This window comes from Sycon ciliatum, chromosome 1 (assembly GCF_964019385.1).
Source record: "Sycon ciliatum chromosome 1, ocSycCili1.1, whole genome shotgun sequence".
Lineage (NCBI taxonomy): Eukaryota > Metazoa > Porifera > Calcarea > Leucosolenida > Sycettidae > Sycon > Sycon ciliatum.
The window spans coordinates 37,561,928-37,580,267 of NC_088643.1; the positions used below are offsets into that span (position 1 = coordinate 37,561,928).

General features: G+C 47.9%; 1 protein-coding gene across 1 annotated transcript; it reads left to right on the forward strand.

The window, feature by feature from the left end:
* Positions 1 to 2,999: 2,999 nt before the first annotated feature.
* Positions 3,000 to 18,015, forward strand: LOC135824373 (4-trimethylaminobutyraldehyde dehydrogenase-like). Its single transcript, XM_065337107.1, has 9 exons — positions 3,000 to 3,419; positions 8,166 to 8,334; positions 9,544 to 9,689; positions 10,266 to 10,499; positions 11,177 to 11,317; positions 14,549 to 14,737; positions 15,041 to 15,151; positions 15,710 to 15,828; positions 16,853 to 18,015. Exons 1-9 carry the CDS (start codon positions 3,030 to 3,032, stop codon positions 17,061 to 17,063), a joined length of 1,710 nt encoding a protein of 569 aa, XP_065193179.1. The 5' UTR covers positions 3,000 to 3,029; the 3' UTR covers positions 17,064 to 18,015.
* Positions 18,016 to 18,340: the final 325 nt, after the last annotated feature.

Consider the following 18,340-nt stretch of genomic DNA (forward strand, 5'->3'; position numbering starts at 1 on the left):
TGGTGTGAAAGTTGTCGCCTGCTGGCGCGGTGACCAGGTGATTTGGGCACCCAGGAGCACGTGACCGCGTGTTCAACCATGTTCGATTGGGAATAAAGGAGGAACGCTGCATCGCAGCCTTTTCGGACCAAAACCAGTCGACTCAGCGTCCAAAAGACTACAACATATGGGCCAATCGCGGTCATCCGTGCTTTTATAAGAACGAAATGGCGCTTTTAGTGAGATTTTGCATACAAATCCCCATCTAGTAGGGCGCAGTCACCCAGTTTCGGTGGAAGTGCGCGAGTTCGATTGGGATTCAAGTAGGAAGGGAGCGTCGCAGCTTCCTCGGACCAAGACCATTCGACTCAGCACCCCGAAGACTACAACTGGTGAAAATTTGATTTTAGGGTATACTTCCCCTTTAACTTCCCCTTTGATCATGTTCCTGACGTCATTACGTATATGGAAGAAATCACGTATTTCGGCAAAAAAAGGAACTTACTTACGTAATCAACGTATACGCATGCGCATTATAGGTGTTATTTTGTGAAAAAAGTGTGAGTGTGATCGTGACTGCACTGACTCAGTGACTGATTTATGACAAAAGTCAAAAGACAGCTTGCTTGAAAGCCCTTCGCTTTTCTCAACAAAATTGCCTGAATCAAGAGGTGTTGGAAATTGTCCTATCCAGTTCTGTAACAATGCCTTCCCATCTACCTCCTCTCACCCGAGTAATTAACTTCATGGGATTCACCATCAGAGATGCTCCCCAGATAGCGAAAAGTGCCATCTTTCCCGCTACTGCTGGTTTACTCTTCTGCCTCTGGTTCTGCAACATCAGACCGTTTGTATACTCCGTGCCTGGTTACAGAAAGCTCATCAACGACATCCCGAAGTAATAGGAATGCCTACATTATGATGTCTTCCATCCAGAAGACCAGCCCAGGACTTCATCACTATGATGTCTTCAACTCAGACGACCAGACGAGTCCAACACTTCATCATATCATCATTTCAGCAATGCAAGCAGCAAGTAGTAGCAGAATAATTGAGAACACTCAATTTTCATGTAGATGTTCTGAAATTAAACGCCATTGAAAGACCATTTGAATGTAGTATTCTGGTGTTTGTGGCTGCGGTGCATTGCATGCACGCGCGTGACGGTGCAGTGGAGTTGGACTCGCGATATTGGATCTCATAGTTATTTTATCGAGATATTCTGAGATTAAATGCCATTGAAAGACCATTTTGAATGTAGCATTCTGGTGTTTGTGCCTGCTGTGCATTGCATGTGCACGCGTGACGGTGCAATGGAGTTGCGCTGGCGATCTTGGATCTCCTCTGTACGTAACCTGGTGATGACAATAGCTAGAGTTCCCAGATTACCTAGAGTGCTCAACGCCACAAGGATGGAGCGTTACCACAAAGGCAGAAGAGAACAGAAACAACCGGCTAAGTCATTGTTGTAACGCTGCGTTTCATGCACATAGCAAAGCTAAGGCAATCCTCAGACAGCTGGTGGCCTGTACATGTACATCATCTGGCTACAAATTTATACCCGGGCAGGTAGCAAAGTGCGCAAAGGTTGGTCCACTCTCTTGCGACAGTAGCAACCTGAGGAAAAGAGTGCTGAACTCAAACAGACTTCTTCCTGAGGTTGCTGCTGTCGCAAGAGAATGGACCAACCTTTGCTCGCTTTGCTACCTGCCTGGGTATAAATGTGTAGCCAGATGATGGACAGGTTATCAAACGTGTGAGGATTGCCTCAGCTTTGCTAAGTTCATGAAACGCAGCGTTACAACAATGACCTAGCCGGTTGTTTCTGTTCTCTTCTGCCATTGTTGTGTAACCTGGTGATGTGTGGAGAATGTGTCGCTGTACCATGGTGTGGTCTGGTGTTTCACCCCCTCGTCTCCTGCCACCTATTACTAGTAGTATAGTAGTCTGAAAGCATGCATTGACACCAGCATGTGGCTGTACAGTATTGCCGTACATGTTGATCATTCGGATCTGGATGTACTTTCTTATCCTAATGTCAGATCGGTGGGTGGTTGGAGGTGAATCACCCTAAGCAATGCCTCCCTGCCAGAGGTTACATTGCAGGCATGCCTGAATCCATTCGCCTTGGTTGCTTTGCTTCTCTGTCTCTGTATGTGTGTGTGTGTGTGTGTGTGTGTGTGTGTGTGTGTGTGTCTCTCTCTCTCTTTCCCTCTCTGGCTGTCTCTCTCTCTTCCAAACACACACACACACACAACACACACTTGTACTTGTACTTGTTGCTCACTGCCACAAACTGGTCACGTGGATCTCCCCGGGAGAGGGGAGGGAGACTCAAAAAGGAATCTTGGAAAGATGACTCAATTGGCTATTGTTGAACCACCCAACGGCCGACACCCCCTGAAATCCCCAAAGCTCTGGGTGGACTTGCCACACACACACACACACACACACACACACACACACACACACACACACATTCTCTCTCTCTCTCTCTCTCTCTCTCTCTCTCTCTCTCTCTCTCTCTCTCTCTCTCTCTCTCTCTCTCTCTCTCTCTCTCGCATGCTTGCTTTGTTCAGTTCTGGGGCACCGTCATGCCTCTGTAGGGTTGCTGCAAGCACACTGACTACTGAACTTGTGGGGCATGTGCAGTCATGGCAAGTGAAATCCGACTCTTCGCACTGGTTTGCACCAGGGAGTCGTGGAGTCTATCCAAATTGCCAAACGTGGTATATCCGTCGTGTGGGGGATGGGTACGACTCCCTGGTTTTTCACCTTTCCCTCGAAAGTCAAATACTCTAAGAAATTTTCGGTATGAGGGCAAAAGGCCGGGTTAGGTGAACAGAAATGTTTGGTACAGAGAAGCAGTTCCGGATTATGTGTGTTAGTGTTTGCTCGGTGTATTGAAATTTTAGGTATGAAACAGATGCACCGAATGTACCGAAAATAAAAGTACGCCGAATTTTTTTGAAATAATTACATTGTTTGAAAATCCAGAGCCTGGCAGAGGTGTCTTTTGAAACGCACAACTCAGACTCTACGCACATACCATGCTGGCGCTGGCATGCATTTGTGTTGACTGTACTAAAATTAAAAGAGAGATACATGTACTAGTATTACTACACTGCACATGGAGCATTTCTTTGGAGTTTGTTATTGACGGTTCTATTGCCACCATGTATACTATCTTTTCACAACGACGTGCTGGTTCTCTCAGATACAATCCATTCTCATACTCGAATGCCAGCCTCGTACGCTCCACCCTTCGCTTATTGTCATCAGCAGATCCTTTTCTTACTAGAAACAATCATTTGAACTTTGTTAATGGTGAATGCATAGCTGGCAGGGGACCATCTTTGGAGGTACTGGAGCCTGCAACAGGTCGCAAAATTGTAGATCTTCGTATTTCCGACAGCATTGATACGAGTTCAGCAGTTCAAGTGAGTATGTCCACACACTGTGACAGATTTTCAATGTGTTCGAGATTTCAATATCCAAAGTTCATCGATCCGCTCATAGCAACACCTATATTATATTATTAATATACTCAAGAGTGCAATATATACTTATAAAGTAACAAAGGTCACAATGGGCGCATTAGATTACACCAAGAGTACATAACCCCCAGAGTGTGCAACGCCTGATCCAGCTCTGCATAGGGTCTTGGTCGAGCGGAATCGGATCTTTTTGTGTCATAATACCGTACCGTACACATCTGAGGGGAACCCGGGGAGTCGCGGGTACTCTCGGATCAAAAACAATGGTGCCCTGCCTCGAGACCGGCCTTGCGCTGGTGTGGAGTGTACGCATGACATCAGAAGATCCGATTCCGCTCGACCAAGACCCTATGCAGAGCTGGATCAGCGTTGCACACTCTGGGGGGGGGGGGGGGGGGGGGGTTATGTACTCTTGATTACACACATCCCGGTCAATTCTAGAATTAGTTATGGTGGATGCACCGTTCGATTACACAAATTCCGTCGTCAGAATCGATGGAATCCCTTTCCGTCAATTTTGTAGAGGGTGGAATTGCTAATTCTCCCGCCAGAATTGACGCACACGCCGTACACGCCATGCTAGGTCCACGTGCGTGGCTGTGCGCGAGGGTGTACAGGATCCCACTTGATCCCCTTTTACGATTTTTACGTGTAGTCGTTCGTTTACATGGCTTTTCATTGAGATTGAACTCGCACGAATACGCAGCAAAGACTGAGACCACTTGCATTGGCGATGGTATAGGGTGTTTTCATGTTATGACGTGACAGCCGTGGAGCTTGCGCACGCCGTGTCACCTTTTTGAAAGATACTTGACTCGTGATGAACCATTGGAGCAGGGATCTGTGACTACTGTGCTGCACAGCATACTGTACCTTGATGTCGATGCAAACAACAAATTAGGCTGTTCTGGACCCGTATTCGGAGTTGCACACACGCGCTCTGCTTCATGTACTCTTGGAAATACATTTAATACATGTACTTCCTTTGTTACTGGCGTGACAGTCTCCCAAGCAAGGCTTCAAGTGTACTTATGCACGCAAGGTACCTCGGATCCGCGGACCAGAATCCATGCTACCCAGCCCATGCAGTTCATCCTTTGGCTTTCTTTATGAATACTTCAATGAAGTACAGTACATGTAGTGTATATGCATGTACATGTTTCAGGATAACAGCAGGTAACAAGGCGGTTATCCTCAAACATGTCAACTATCAAGCAAGGCTTGCATATACTTTGCGTGTACAATCATGTACAAGAGGCACACACAGGAAAGTAAGGGCTTTTTGTTGTTACTCGGAGTTTCCTGGTTTTTAGGTATTATTATTATTATTCTCGTATCCGTCCCAAATGGGACTCACGACGGCAGAATTGACTGTGAGCATGTGTGTGTGAGGGTGGGAAAACGAAATGAAAAAGAAAAAGAGAGTCTTGTAATAAAGGTCAAATTTAAGAAGAGCAGTACTAGACTAAATGGCAGAGCAGATGTTACTCCATTGTTTTCTGTCGGGGGCATAACTGCTGAGATCACGAAGGCAGCTGGGCTTAAAAATCCAGATAGGTGTAAGGCGGACGTCTCGCTGGAGACTTGTGTTTTTAGGTAGCTCTGGCCTATATTGGGAAAAATATCAAAACAATCAGATATACGCACGGCAACAATCAGGACTAGCCAGCAGATGATTGTACACACCGCTAGGACATACGCCATTGTCTAAACACCGTCTAAGAAAAACTACGTTGTCTCCTCGCCGTGTGTTTAAATATTTTAAATCGAGATACACCCAGCCTCAGATAGATGTTCTGAATCTAACGCTGAAAGCACGTTTTCATTACCGTAGTGTCGCCCTTAATGTAGTTTTTCTTAGACGGTGTTTAGACAATGGCGTATGTCCTAGCGGTGTGTACAATCATCTGCTGGCTAGTCCTGATTGTTGCCGTGCGTATTCCGACTCTTCGTTCACTGTATTGTGCCGTGGTCGTCATGGTTATGGACTACAGTTAAAAGTGTTGGAAGCTATCTATCACAATCAGATATCAAAAACAATTTTCTGTGCAATTTTCTGTGCGATTTTGTTCAAAATTTCAGGGTTAATCGCATAATTTTGCTTGTGTGTAATGAATCCTTCCCTATATTTGTTGCCTGCTAAATCCACACCCATACGTTCGTATTTATGTCCCGAAATAAGAGAAAAACCTGCTTTTACAAACAGTTCGCTTTTCATTTGTTTCAATGAGGAATGAGGAATGAGGAAGTTTGTACTAAACTATGATATAAGATTATAAGTGCATTTCAAATTCTTTTTCTGGAATCAATTACGAGAGACGATCATTTCTTCGCGTATTTCTGTAAACAGTGGGTAAACAAATCCAATTACCTAATATCATTGTTGACATAACTTTATGATACTGACTCATTGCAATGCAAATAGCAATAAAACTCAATCATTTTCGGGCCAATTTTGTAAAATTTAAATTTCAAAGCATTTTGGCACCATATCGCAAGCAACAGCCATCTTCCACAGTGACGCCATCTACCGTTAATACAGTGCCGCCAGCTATGTCCGATGCGTCACAATAGGCTACCCACTCAGACTCGGCAGTTGCTGAAACAGGCCACACGCCATTAACTGGATCTTCGTTCTTCAGACGTTCGGTAATTTCTGCTCAACACAACACTACACTTGACGATACATGCGAATCCCAACCTCCTTCAGTACTGGCTAGTCGCTTGAGAAAGCTACATGCTGGTCGGAGCCATCCGCACACGGGGTAGTGGCTTATCAACTTCCCACACCAGGAAAACACTGAACGCTTGGTGAAGTTCTCGGGATGTGGCAGCAATGTGGCAGCAATGTGGCAGCTCTGCGCTTCCAATGTGTATCTCCACTACTACTGGCATATTGATATAGCTGTAGTCCTAGTACACGAGATGTCTTCATCGGTTCACTTGGCTTTGTAGGTAGACCATAACTCAAACACTCTGCGGCTACTTCGGACACTTTGGGACGTGGGACCTTGAAATCGTCAACGTAGTTGTCGGCTCTTCTGGAAATCGTCGCGTTGCCCACTGTACGATGACATGCATAAACTTCGGAGCGATACTAAGTCCAAAGCCCATCCTGGTTATGACATATGTCCGGCCTTTCCACAGCACTGTCTGGAATCGCTGCAACTCTGGTGCGATGTGGACCTGCAGGTAAGCTTTACGAATGTCCAGCATTTCGTACGACTGCTCAGGTGACGAGGCTCTCCACTCACGGATCTTCTCCTGACACACAGGAGTATCTGCGCCAGGGCTACTAACAATGACGGCATTCAAACGGCAGTAGTCCAGACACGGTCTCACGGGTGTGGTGGGTTTGTGTTCCTGCGCTACAGCAAGTAGTAGTAACACGGCTTCTGGCTTCCCATGCTTGTCTGGGTCATGAGGCTCTAGCCATCCTTGATCTATCCACGAATCTACTTCAGAGCAGAACTCAGCCTCCTGCTCAGGTGTCAACTTGGATCGACTATACTCTCCAATGCCACTGCCAATCGGTTGTACAGGCTCAGCGCCCTGTATCCACTTCCAAGTCAGCCCCCAGTAATCTCGATCTGGATCCCACGACACTGAACCGTCGTCTGCAGTGAACGTCACACAGTTGCCATCATACTCAGTCTTCACGTGGCTCATCGGGTGGACGTCAGTACTAGTTGACTCAGGCTTGCTCATCGGCTGAATATCCACACCACTACTAGTTGATACACTGTCGTTCACTGGTGTAGAAGGTCCAAATCTGGCACCACTGAGCTTTCCATCATCAGCATACTTCAGCTGTACTCCACCGACTGCTGCTATCAGATCAGCTTCCTGATACTATGGAAATTACTGACATGACTACATGAAGCAACAGATGAAGATTGGTAGAATTTTATTGTTCTCAAATAAATCTCAATGCAAACCTGCCTCTTTCTTAGAGAAACCTTGTTTGGGCTACTTCGAGGGGCCATAACTCCTCCAAAGTGCCCAAAGACATACCCTAATATAATATTAGTTTTATATTGATTTTCTCATTCTGGACACCCCTAGCATTGCCAAAAAAGGTGTCAAACAGGTGAGTTTTCGGAAAAAGTATTTCGGCCTTAGTAACCACTCATCAGACAACAGTGAAGGAGATTGGAAGCAGCGCAGGTATATTATATGGTCAAGCAGAGGAGATAGGAGCGATCGGTCCAGTGCGAAAAAATGTGGCTTGCGCTAAATAAAGTTCATGAATACATGTACAGTTGAACATCGATTATCCGCACATCGACTATCCGACCATTCGATTATCCGTAACAGTTTTTTTTGGGCGCACGTGCCGTAGAGTACGCACTGTGCATGTAGTGAGCCATTCAAAAAATACGAAAATTTTGAAAAGTAAAAAGTAAAAAGGTCGTGCGGCTAGTAATAACCACTGAAAGTGTGTGAGTGACAGTTTTTTCTTATCCGGAACATTTGCCTTATCTGAACACCGCCTGACAGTTGTCTGCCCAGAGGTGGTCGGATAATCGATGTTCAACTGTATGTGGATGTGGATGCGTGGGTGTGGATGCGTGTGGATGTGGATGCGTGGGTGCGGATGCGTGGGTGTGGATGTGGATGCGTGGGCGTGGATGTGGATGCGTGGGTGTGCGCCTGCTTATGCTTGTTTTAATGTACTACCGGTACCAGTCTTCTCGCAATGCCTACAAGACGTGGTCGCAGCTGTCTGGCACTGAGCGTGGCCGTCACCTTGTCTCACTGGGCCATGCTATCCGCAGGCAGCGCGAGGACATAGCTCACTTGGAAGTGCGGGATACTGGCAAGGTGATCAGCGAAGCGCTGGTCGACATCGACTCCAGTGAGCCCATTTGTGTATTATGTCTGCACTGATGGAAGAACTGGTGCACATCTACCACTTGACCATGGGGGGGGGGGGGGGGGGGGGGGGGCAGCCATGTTGGTTCAAACTTCAGCCAATCCCTGTGCCAATGGGTCATGTGATGTCAGCCATGTTGGTTCCACTGCGCACATTTCATGTACACTTTCTACACGAATGCAGTCACTTGACAAACGATGTGAACCACTTTATTACGTGTATTGGTTTTGCTGCATGGCATAGGCTAATACCAAGAGTCCATAAACAAGAGTATGCAACTGTGATCTCTTTTCTATGGGCCACATGCGCGGCGCGCTGCCTTCATTACATCATTCAGCTGCAGTCCGCGCACTGCGGAAAATCAAACACCGCACTTTCCCTCCAGTTTGAAATGAACTTTCGTACGGAACTGGAGTTCACGCGCCAGAATTCAGAGATTGTGTAGGTACTGGAACGAATCGAGCAAAAAGGGATGGGCTCGTGCAAGAAATTGAGAGTTTGAATGCATGCTTTCAGAGCGTGATGAAGGCAAGTTACGTAATGAAGGCAGCGCGCCGCGCACTGACCCATCACCACAGTTGCATACTCTTGTTTATGCACTCTTGCTAATACCGAAAGGCTTTTTTGTCGGAAACGCAAATCTGCCCCTCAGCTGAATGGTGTCTTCGCTGTGACGTTGTGTTGTGTCTCATCCGGAGGACGGGCCATGCCCAAACATTTGGGGAATATTGCAGACGCGTTGCAGCGAAGAAAGCATTCAATGTGCTTACTTCGGCATTGCATCAGTGTGCTTTCTGAGGTCTGGGGATGATGTAATGAGGCCAGGGATGATGTAATGTGTACTGATGTGCAGTTTTTCCGTTCTTTTAAATAGAACTGTGCAATTTTCACAATATTTAAAAAGCATGAAAATACGAAAGGGAGAACAAAGGAAAACTTGGATGTGAACTCAGGCTGTACTAATTCGAGCTTGGCAAAATGCTCCAGCCATTTTCTTTGTTCGTGTTTTTTTGGGAGTTGTTCGCTTATAGCATTGTCAATGTACGTGCACAACGCATTGCAAACTGATTGAACATTAACCATTTTACCAGTGTCGCATAACTGCGTTTTGTAGTACAGTATGGTTTGCGATTGTTGCACTGTTCTGTCCGTGACGTGGACATTATGTGTTTGAATTGTTCTTTTTCAAAGGTGCGGACTGTTTAGAATACTATGGTGGACTGGTAGCAGGTCTTGCTGGTCAGCACTTCCAGCTACCTGGTGGCAACTTTGCTTACACACGCCGTGAGCCATTGGGTGTGGTCGGTGCTATCGGTGCGTGGAACTTCCCATTTCAGGTGTGTGTGTGTGTGTGTGTGTGTGTGTGTGTGTATGCGTGCGCATGTGTGTGTGCGTGTGCGTGTGTGCGTGTATGTGTGTGTGTGTGTGTGTGTGTGTGTGTGTGTGTGTGTGTGTGTGTGTGTGTGTGTGTGTGTGTGTTGTCAATCATTTTGTTTCCGCCATGTCCTAACCCCTGTTCTGCTGTATGGGAAGTCCGTATTAGTGTTGTTATATTTCCAAAGTCCACACGTAGGCGGGTAATCTTGTTAGGGTTGAGGGGAGGGGGGGGGGGGGGGGGGGGGGGCAGTTCCATAGCCAATTCAGTCATGTTTCCAAATACTTTTTGACTCTCTCCTGTGAAGATCCATGTGATCAGGTTCCCGCAGTGAGCAAATACGAGAGACAGACTGACAGACAGACAGATGGAGAGAGAGAGTGTGTGTGTGTGTGTATGTGCATGTGCATGTGCATGCGTGTATGCATGTGTGTGTGTTTTGCTGTTTGAGTATTTTCAATACTATTTTGTGTGGTTTTGTGTGTAGGCAAGTTTGTCTATCAGGTCTCTAATGGAACGTTGTTGTGTTCACATCCAGACTTGCTCGTGGAAAATTGCTCCTGCGCTGGCCGCTGGCAACACCGTAGTGTACAAGCCCTCACCGCTTGCTCCACTCTCAGCTCACTACCTTGCGCGGCTGGCGTGTGAGGTGGGATGTCCAGCGGGTGTTCTCAACGTCATTCAGGGTGACGCTAGCACTGGCACTGAGCTGGTCAGTCATCACGATGTTGCCAAGGTCTCTTTCACCGGATCATGTCCAACTGGCGCCGCAGTAAGTACAAATGTACATTTTTTAAAAGTTCTAGCGTTGTTTTTGAACCACTTTCTATGATTTATCCTCCTTGAACCAAGTCGCCATACTGCTAGTCCCCTCCCCTCCCCCCCCCCCCCGACACGTACTTGGACTTGGTAAAATCCTTACCTCATGCATGTATAAACGCTGTCATACACTGTCGTGTATTTCCGACATGTATCAGTGGCATCGGTGGCATTTTAGGGTGGTGCGGTCAGCCAACTGCAGCACGTTTTACTCCTGGTAGGAGGGTGGGGGCTGCGCTGATGTTTTTTTTGGAAATTTAGAGCCTAAATCAATACTTCGAAGTACATGGTATTGATTCACGGGTACCTGGGACAAACAGTGCTACGGTCAATACCGTAGTGACCGTAGCATGTCTGACGTCCGTATGTATGCATGTATTTCGTGCATGTATGCATGTTCCAACACCAGATGCTTTCATGATGTTCACTGGTCATGATGCTGGTGCTGTTGTTGTGTGATGCTGCTACTGCTGTTGTGTGACGCTGCTACTGCTGTTGTGTGATGCTGCTACTGCTGTTGTGTGATGCTGCTACTGCTGTTGTGTGATGCTGCTACTGCTGTTGTGTGATGCTGCTACTGCTGTTGTGTAATGCTGCTGCTGTTGTTGTGTGATGCTGCTGCTGCCTTAGATCATGGAGAAGTGTGCCCCTCAAATCAAGCCGGTTACGTTGGAGCTGGGTGGTAAATCACCACTCATCATATTTGAGGATGCTGATTTGGCCAATGCTGTCAACGGTGCTCTACTCGCAAACTACCTGACCCAGGGAGAGGTGAGTGCATGCCAAACTACCTGACCCAGGGAGGGGTGAGTGTATGCCAAACTACCTGACCCAGGGAGATTTGAGCAGGGGCGTCGGAAGGAGATTTCAAGTGGGGCGGCCAATTGTGAAGGGGGGGGGGGGGGGGCGACGGCGGCTAGGCAATTGAACGCAATAGTACAATGAACACTACAGCAGGGGGGATACTGTCAGCCCACCAGTGCACACTGAGACCATCATAGCCAGGAAGAGATCGAATGCATGCCAGTTATGTCTTGACAGGCGCAAGTCTTGACAACTGTATGAAGTTGGAGTCGGAGTCGTCACCGTGACCACCTAATGGTAGTCCCTGGCGTGCGAGAAAGCGCAGCGAGGACAGTATCTTGAGGAAGCAGTGCCGGTTCTCTACTTTCTCGCGCTGGTGTTGCGCTGACTTGCTCTCTCCGATGTCCACTACCGCGCCTGGTAAACTCACAACTTTCAGGACAGCTTCCTTATGACACTTGGAGTTCTGGTGCGCATCGTACTTTATCGTCGCATCTTTCCAATTAGAGAAGCCTATATCGATGAACGCGCCATCTGCATTAGCTGACCACACCAACTTTCCTTCTGCGTGAGCGCTCGAGCGCGGAAGCAGGTGAAACAAAACACTACATCTCTGGCCTCAGCCATGACCAACGATCAAACCACTTGGCCTGGAAAGCACGTTTCACGACGGACTTCTTCTCAAACTCTCTTTTCGGAAAGTCAAAACCTCTTGGTTGATTGGGCGCATCAGGAACTACTTCAGCCTCCGCCATGATTGAGCGCACCATAATCAAACTAAATTTATCAAACTAAGTTGGAGCAGAACGGCGTGCTGTCTGTAGTGACTAGTGTTAGGGAAAACCTGCCTGTTGCAGTAACGCCGATTATGTTGCGAATCGTGCGTGCTAGATTAGGTTAGATGTGCAACTAGACATGTCCGGTTGTCACCGACCAGCAGCCAGCAGCTAGAGCAGCTAGTGTACGCAACTGAACCCAGAGGTCACGCAGGTATGTACTTCAAAGTTCAGCGAAATACGGCATACTGCACACGTCACCACACGTACAGATGTGCACTGCATGTACTGCATGCATGCATGCTGTATGCACTTACCCCCCCCCCCCAAATAAAATTGGCCCGGAAAGTGGTGGCCGCCCTGGCCGGTGCGGTTCCGACGCCCCTGTTGAGTGCATGCCAAACTACCTAACCCAGGGAGAGATGAGTGCATGCCAAACTACCTGACCCAGGGAGGGGTGAGTGCATGCCAAACTACCTGATCCAGGGAGATGTGAGGGCATGCCAAACTGCCTGACCCAGGGAGAGGTGAGTACATGCCAAACTACCTGACCAAGGGAGAGGTGAGTGCATGCCAAACTACCTGACCCAGGGAGAGGTGAGTGCATGCCAAACTGCCTGACCCAGGGAGAGGTGAGTGCATGCCAAACTACCTGACCTAGGGAGGGGTGAGTGCATGCCAAACTACCTGATCCAGGGAGATGTGAGTGCATGCCAAACTGCCTGACCCAGGGAGAGGTGAGTACATGCCAAACTACCTGACCCAGGGAGAGGTGAGTGCATGCCAAACTACCTGACCCAGGGAGAGGTGAGTGCATGCCAAACTACCTGACCCAGGGAGAGGTGAGTGCGTGCCAAACTACCTGACCCAGGGAGGGGTGAGTGCATGCCAAACTACCTGACCCAGGGAGAGGTGAGTGCATGCCAAACTACCTGACCCAGGGAGGGGTGAGTGCATGCCAAACTACCTGACCCAGGGAGAGGTGAGTGCATGCCAAACTACCTGACTCAGGGAGAGGTGAGTGCATGCCAAACTACCTGACCCAGGGAGGGGTGAGTGCATGCCAAACTACCTGACCCAGGGAGAGGTGAGTGCATGCCAAACTACCTGACCCAGGGAGGGGTGAGTGCATGCCAAACTACCTGACCCAGGGAGAGGTGAGTGCATGCCAAACTACCTGACTCAGGGAGAGGTGAGTGCATGCCAAACTACCTGACCCAGGGAGGGGTGAGTGCATGCCAAACTACCTGACCCAGGGAGAGGTGAGTGCATGCCAAACTACCTGACCCAGGGAGGGGTGAGTGCATGCCAAACTACCTGACCCAGGGAGAGGTGAGTGCATGCCAAACTACCTGACCCAGGGAGGGGTGAGTGCATGCCTAAGGCAAAGGCAAGGGCATGAGCTGCACCAGCACAGTCATCGCTGCATCTACTGCACTACTAGTCTAGTGTGTGTGCTATGCCACAGACACTGATGTGTATTGCACTTCAAGTAAGAATCGGTAACTAATCTCCCCTACCCCAAACTCTCACTGTAGACCAGGAAACTGTTGCAAATGTGGAATCGCGTGGAAAGCGAAAATAAGCCGGCACAAAGCGTAGAGCTGTAGTAAAGAAACTAGTGAAATAAATGACTGTGACGTTTGCCTCTGGGGGGGGGGGGGGGGCTTGTGCACTGTTGCAGCTACTGTAATACCCTGGAATTATGGTATGTTGTGCACATTGAAAAGCTTTGAGGAGCTACACATCGTATCACTGTGTAGACTTTGGCTTGGGTGGGTATTACGTGTACTGGTTCTAACTGGCACAATGTGCTGTGCAATATGCAGCACCCATGGCGGCCGGTGGCATTCAGTCGCTTAGCGTAGGTGCTATGGATGGAGTGTTTCTGTGGCACAAGAGAGATCTCAGGCTGTCTGCACTTACTGCCGCATTGTCTTGGCTGCTGGAGATATTGCGGGTAGGCTGTGGCTGTTCCGCCTGGGCAGGTGGTTGCCACGTCCGCTCTATAGCTGATGGGCTCAGCGTAACCGCAGGCTTGTGGAGAAATTAATTCAAATTATGTGTGTCCGGCCGCGGCCTTGCCCGGACCCTGTAATGGCTGAGTTGGCATTGTCACTGCTCAGAGTGACCCCACCGTTTGACATACATTACAACCATCTCTACTCCATGCCACTCACCATGACTATTATTTAAAGAAGAAACGTGCGAGCGTGTGTGCACCCAACCATTGATGTCTTTGTTGTTATTGAAACTTGTTCTTATTGTGCATGATGCAGCAGTACTGGGCAAAGGATGTGTTGCTGCCGTTCGAGTGGCTGTTATTACTCCCCATCTTTGTCAGGGGTATCCCTACTTCTGCAGTACAGTATACTCCAACCATTCCACTAATGTACCGTCATGTCATTATGTTTCTGCATAGGTATGCTCGAATGGAGCCCGCGTCTATGTACACGAATCTCTCAAAGATGACTTCCTTAGTGTGTGCAAGGATCGTGTGGAGAAGATGAAACTCGGTGATCCTCTACAGCCAGAGACAAACATGGGTGCTGTTATTAGTGCAGCACATGCCGACAAGGTCATGGGTTTTATACAGCGTGCTGTTCAAGATGTGAGTACTGAATCTCTACTGCTGCATCTGCCTATCTGGGCAGGAGAATTGTTCGAGTAGGGTGGACGTTATCATGTGCATGTATTCAATATTTTGCTTTTCGCTGTTATCAAGAGAGTGCACCTTTCTTTACTTCTCCCTCTCCCTCTCCGTCTCCCTTCCTCCTCCTTCTTTTTCTCCTCCTCCTCCACATCTTCAGTATGTTCAACTGTTTATGACTTGCCTGCGTGTGTGCGTGCGTGTGTGTGTGTGCGCGCGCGCGTGCGTGTGTGTGTGCAATTTCCCTGCGCATTGGCTTTGCAGGGTGCTCATGTAGTGTGTGGTGGTGGTCGGTTTCATCCTAGTGAGGTGCACTTGCAAGGAGGTCACTACATCCATCCCACCATCTTGGATAATGTCAATGATGATATGGAGGTGAGATCGAGTTGGACAATGGCAGTGGTTATTACAGTTTGTGATTTGGTTGCTTGCATTGTTGCCCATGCTCACACAGAGAAATTTCATGTTTCTCTTTGTATAGTGTCATTGAGGCACTCCTGTGTTTTGGTCTCTCCTCTCTCTCTCTCTCTCTCTCTCTCTCTCTCTCTCTCTCTCTCTCTCTCTCTCTCTCTCTCTCTCTCTCTCTCTCTCTCTCTCTCTCTCTCTCTCTCTCTCTCTCTCTCTCTCTCTCTCTCTCTCTCTCTCTCTCTCTCTCTCTCTCTCTCTCTCTCTCTCTCTCTCTCTCTCTCTCTCTCTCTCTCTCTCTCTCTCTCTCTCTCTCTCTCTCTCTCTCTCTCTCTCTCTCTCTCTCTCTCTCTCTCTCACGGCAACTTTAGTGGTTTGCTTCTGCTATTGAGCATGCACTTGTATGTATTTTGAATGCTACTTTACTATACTATACTCGGGGAGGGAGTGAGGGGGGTCACTATCCATGCCTGTAAGTCATAATGTTACTACTTGATAGATATCTGTGTTTCTCTCTGCTTGGTGTAGATTGTGCGAGAAGAAGTATTTGGGCCGGTGATGTGTGTTATTCCTTTCACTGATGAATCAGAGGTTGTTGAGCTGGCGAACCGAACACCATATGGGCTTGCGGCAGGTGTATATACCAAGTATGTGGCATGTGCCTGTTTCTTTGAAGATGTTGTTTACGATGGCATGCAGTATTGTATGAATATGGAAGTGGTTGTTGATATTGTTGTTGGCGTTAACGTTGTCAACCCACTTTACTACCATTGCCACTGCCTAGGTACAGTGCCTCGGTACTGGGCGAGAGTGATTGTTGCTGCTGCTTGGTGCTGCTGTCCTGTTACGTCATCGACATGAGAAAATAAACCCTGGGCATACAATCAGCTCAGGGGTATAGGGTAGGCCTAGTTCAGCTGAATAAGCGTGCCGCATCATGTAAATATGCGCTCAAAAATGACTGGACCACTGATTAAGTAGGGCTTCCCAGCCGAGTTGAATAAGCCCAGGCTTGCTTTCCTCATGTATACGACGGCCCCTTAGCTAAGTGTGGCTAAAGCTGTGTTCATAAGAGGGCGCGTGAATGCTGTACATTTCTGGTTCATGTGTGCCCAGATGCGTGTTGAGTCTTTTACAGAAATTATGGTGAAAAAGGAAAAGGACTAAATGGCTCACCATCCGAGTTGAACTTTCACAGAAAACAGGAATTTGATTCGTACTTGTAATTAGGTCGTGCCATTGGGTACTAGTACTGTATTTTCCGCAGTATAAGCCGCACTTACACCAGTAATTCATCCAAAAAAGTCGGTGCCCCGTATTCGGCGTATTTTCCTGAGTATTATCTCTCCCCTCTCCTCTCACCCAAGCCATTCTGCATAAGCAAAGCTGTGGACGCAGCATACTGCTGCTACACTTCAACGCGGGAATGCGCAGAATAATAGTAATAAGCCGCACTGCACTACTGGAGTATGCGTCGCACCCGCATTTATTTCTCCCAAATACAGACATGTACCCTGCATTCCACGGTTCATTTGACCATCATATGGTAAGCCGCACAGACGTGTTTGGGTGAATTACGAGTGTGTGTGTGTGTGTGTGTGTGTGTGTGTGTGTGTGTGTGTGTGTGTGTGTGTGTGTGTGTGTGTGTGTGTGTGTGTGTGTACTGCACAGAGATATCCAGCGCGGTCATCGTGTTGTTGCCCAGCTTCAGGCTGGTACATGTTTTCTCAATACCTACAACATGTATCCAGTGGAGATACCATTCGGTGGCTACAAACGCTCCGGTATTGGCCGCGAGAATGGACCGGACGCACTCTTGCAGTTCACCCAGGTCAAGAGTGTCTTTGTAGAGATGGGCGATTCACCATCGCCTGGATTCTAGCCAACTCACTCATGCCAACAGCGAAATATCATACACGCTTGTATGTACAGGCTGCGGTTATGTCGATGTGCAAACCTTACTTCAGGTTTTATCACAACTTCATGGCACTGGAAAAAAAACCCATCAGACAATACGAATAGCAACCCCAGTGGCAGGATTTATCTAGGCTCACCATTCCTTCACATGATCATGTCATACTCTGTGTGCCAGTACACGATTGTGTAGCGGTGGAATACAACTAACATGCAGGCCATGATGCTGCGGACAGCGCATTGTCCAAAACCGTGCTTTAGCATACCTTTTTGATCTATTGGGTTCTATGGCTTGCTTACTAGAGAGGTTCCGCATAACGTAATTACGTTAGTAAAAAACGTAGTCGATCTACGGAAAGTCTTACGTAAACTGCATGCGCATCTGGGTTCCGCCATACGGAGTTTTCAAATCACGTAGCTGCCCTTGACAACTCCGAACGCGGCAGTGTACGACCAGATCGACCTGGGGAGAGAGTCATAAATTTGTACCCCAATCCACTTACGGACCAGCTACGTTATCAGAGCCCTATCTACGTACTCTCCGTAGTCAACTTTCCGTAAGTGGAGTGCAAACTCGCGAATTCACGGGTTTTTCCCGCCCACTAACGTAAAGTTGCTCAACTTTACGTTGTGCGGAACCTCTCTACTGTCTGCAAATAATGTGTGTGTGATGTGACTGATGTCACATACTAGTTTTAGTGGCATTGGCACTATCGACATAACCCACTTCTACTGGCATTGTGGAATGCTCCTCTTCTATGTGTTTTCAACTACTGAAGTATAATCGGCATGATTCCTATCACAGCCCATTTGTACAGGCAATTTATCCTTTTTAACAGATTGTTCACTCCATAATTTCTTGTTAAATGTCAACACAATAGCAATGGGACGATTTCTTGAGCATTTCCCGTTACCGTATACACTCTAAAGGCCGATTCACAATACAACTTTCTGCGACGCGACACGCGATTTGCGACAGTGGTGACAAGAAACTGCCTGTCGCGAGCTGTCGCAAGCTGTCGCAAGCTGTCGCAATGCACCTGTCGCAGAAGTTGAAGAAAGTTCAACTTTTGCGACATGCGACACGCGACACACACAAATGGAGTACAGTTTCGACCCTGGGTGTACGTGCAGTGCACGTGCATAGTACTTCTTGTGCATGAGGATGTCGCAAACATGAAGAATATTGTGAACCGTGTGTCGCTGTCGCAGCTCGTCGCATGTGTCGCATGTCGCGTCGCAGAA

Coding starts and splice junctions, on each gene's coding strand:
- LOC135824373 (XM_065337107.1), top strand. CDS start 3,030: ATGCTGGCGCTGGCATGCATTTGTGTTGACTGTACTAAAATTAAAAGA. Junction 3,420..8,165: donor ATACGAGTTCAGCAGTTCAA/GTGAGTATGTCC, acceptor TACCGGTACCAG/TCTTCTCGCAATGCCTACAA. Junction 15,152..15,709: donor ATGTCAATGATGATATGGAG/GTGAGATCGAGT, acceptor TGCTTGGTGTAG/ATTGTGCGAGAAGAAGTATT.